Consider the following 909-nt stretch of genomic DNA (forward strand, 5'->3'; position numbering starts at 1 on the left):
AGTTAGTTTCCCAGTAAATTGTAATAGAAAATTACTAGTTGATTAACCATAGGAAACATTATGGAATGGCAGCTATTTGAAGTAACTGAAATCAACTCCCCTACTTATTTCAGGGTTTGAATGGAAAGATGACTGGACTTGACTTACTCCATTAACCAGTAATTAAAGTTCATGATTGTATGATTCCTAAAAAGTAAAACAAAAATAAAAGAATGCAATTTTCACAAATAAAGTTGAGATATTCTGCTATTGGTGACTCAGACATTAGCAGGGAAACTTCTTTCTATGGCATGTAATTTATAATTAGTGAACCCAGAAACTGATGTAGTTTGGAGATACCATTGGATAAAGACTTGGAGTGATCCAAGAATTCTAATCAGATTCTGGATGTGGTGAAAGAGGCTAGATAAGCAGAATCAATTTTTTTTTTCTCATCTTTCTCCGAAGTGGTTTCTGTCCTTTTTCAGTATCATTCAGGCAGCAAATGTCATGATGATAGTAATTGTCATAATTGTTTTGTGTCTATAGGAAGCACCATCCAGCTGAGGTTGAGGCCCAGGAGGCAGGTGTGTTACGAGCAGAGAGTGCTAGAACAGACAGCGGGGAAGGCGGAGAGGATGGCACAGTCCTTACAGGTCTGAATGGTCTAGAGAGCGAAGGGGGAGATGGCACGGCACCTGAAGATGGCGACAAGGAGGATGTGGACCGGGAGGACTCGTCAGACCACCATGAGAGCTTGGTGATTGCAGAGGACACAGAGGAGGAGGAAGAGGAAGACGACGACTCACACCTTCAGGTGGAGAAGGCCTCTTAACTGCCCGGTAGCCAAAGAACCAAACAAGAACTAGGATACCACTAGGGCAGGTCAGGGTTTTTGCAGCTATTATAGCACGTGGAGGGGAAAGAGCT

General features: G+C 42.5%; 1 protein-coding gene across 1 annotated transcript in view; it reads left to right on the plus strand.

The window, feature by feature from the left end:
* Positions 1–903, plus strand: part of LOC119591268 (protein abrupt-like) — a gene marked incomplete in the record, with an annotated part of 18,155 nt that extends 17,252 nt beyond the window's left edge. The window contains 1 exon segment of the mRNA XM_037939985.1: positions 529–903. Within this exon segment, the coding sequence (XP_037795913.1) occupies positions 529–814 (286 nt within the window).
* Positions 904–909: the final 6 nt, after the last annotated feature.

This window comes from Penaeus monodon, chromosome 28 (genome assembly GCF_015228065.2).
Source record: "Penaeus monodon isolate SGIC_2016 chromosome 28, NSTDA_Pmon_1, whole genome shotgun sequence".
Lineage (NCBI taxonomy): Eukaryota > Metazoa > Arthropoda > Malacostraca > Decapoda > Penaeidae > Penaeus > Penaeus monodon.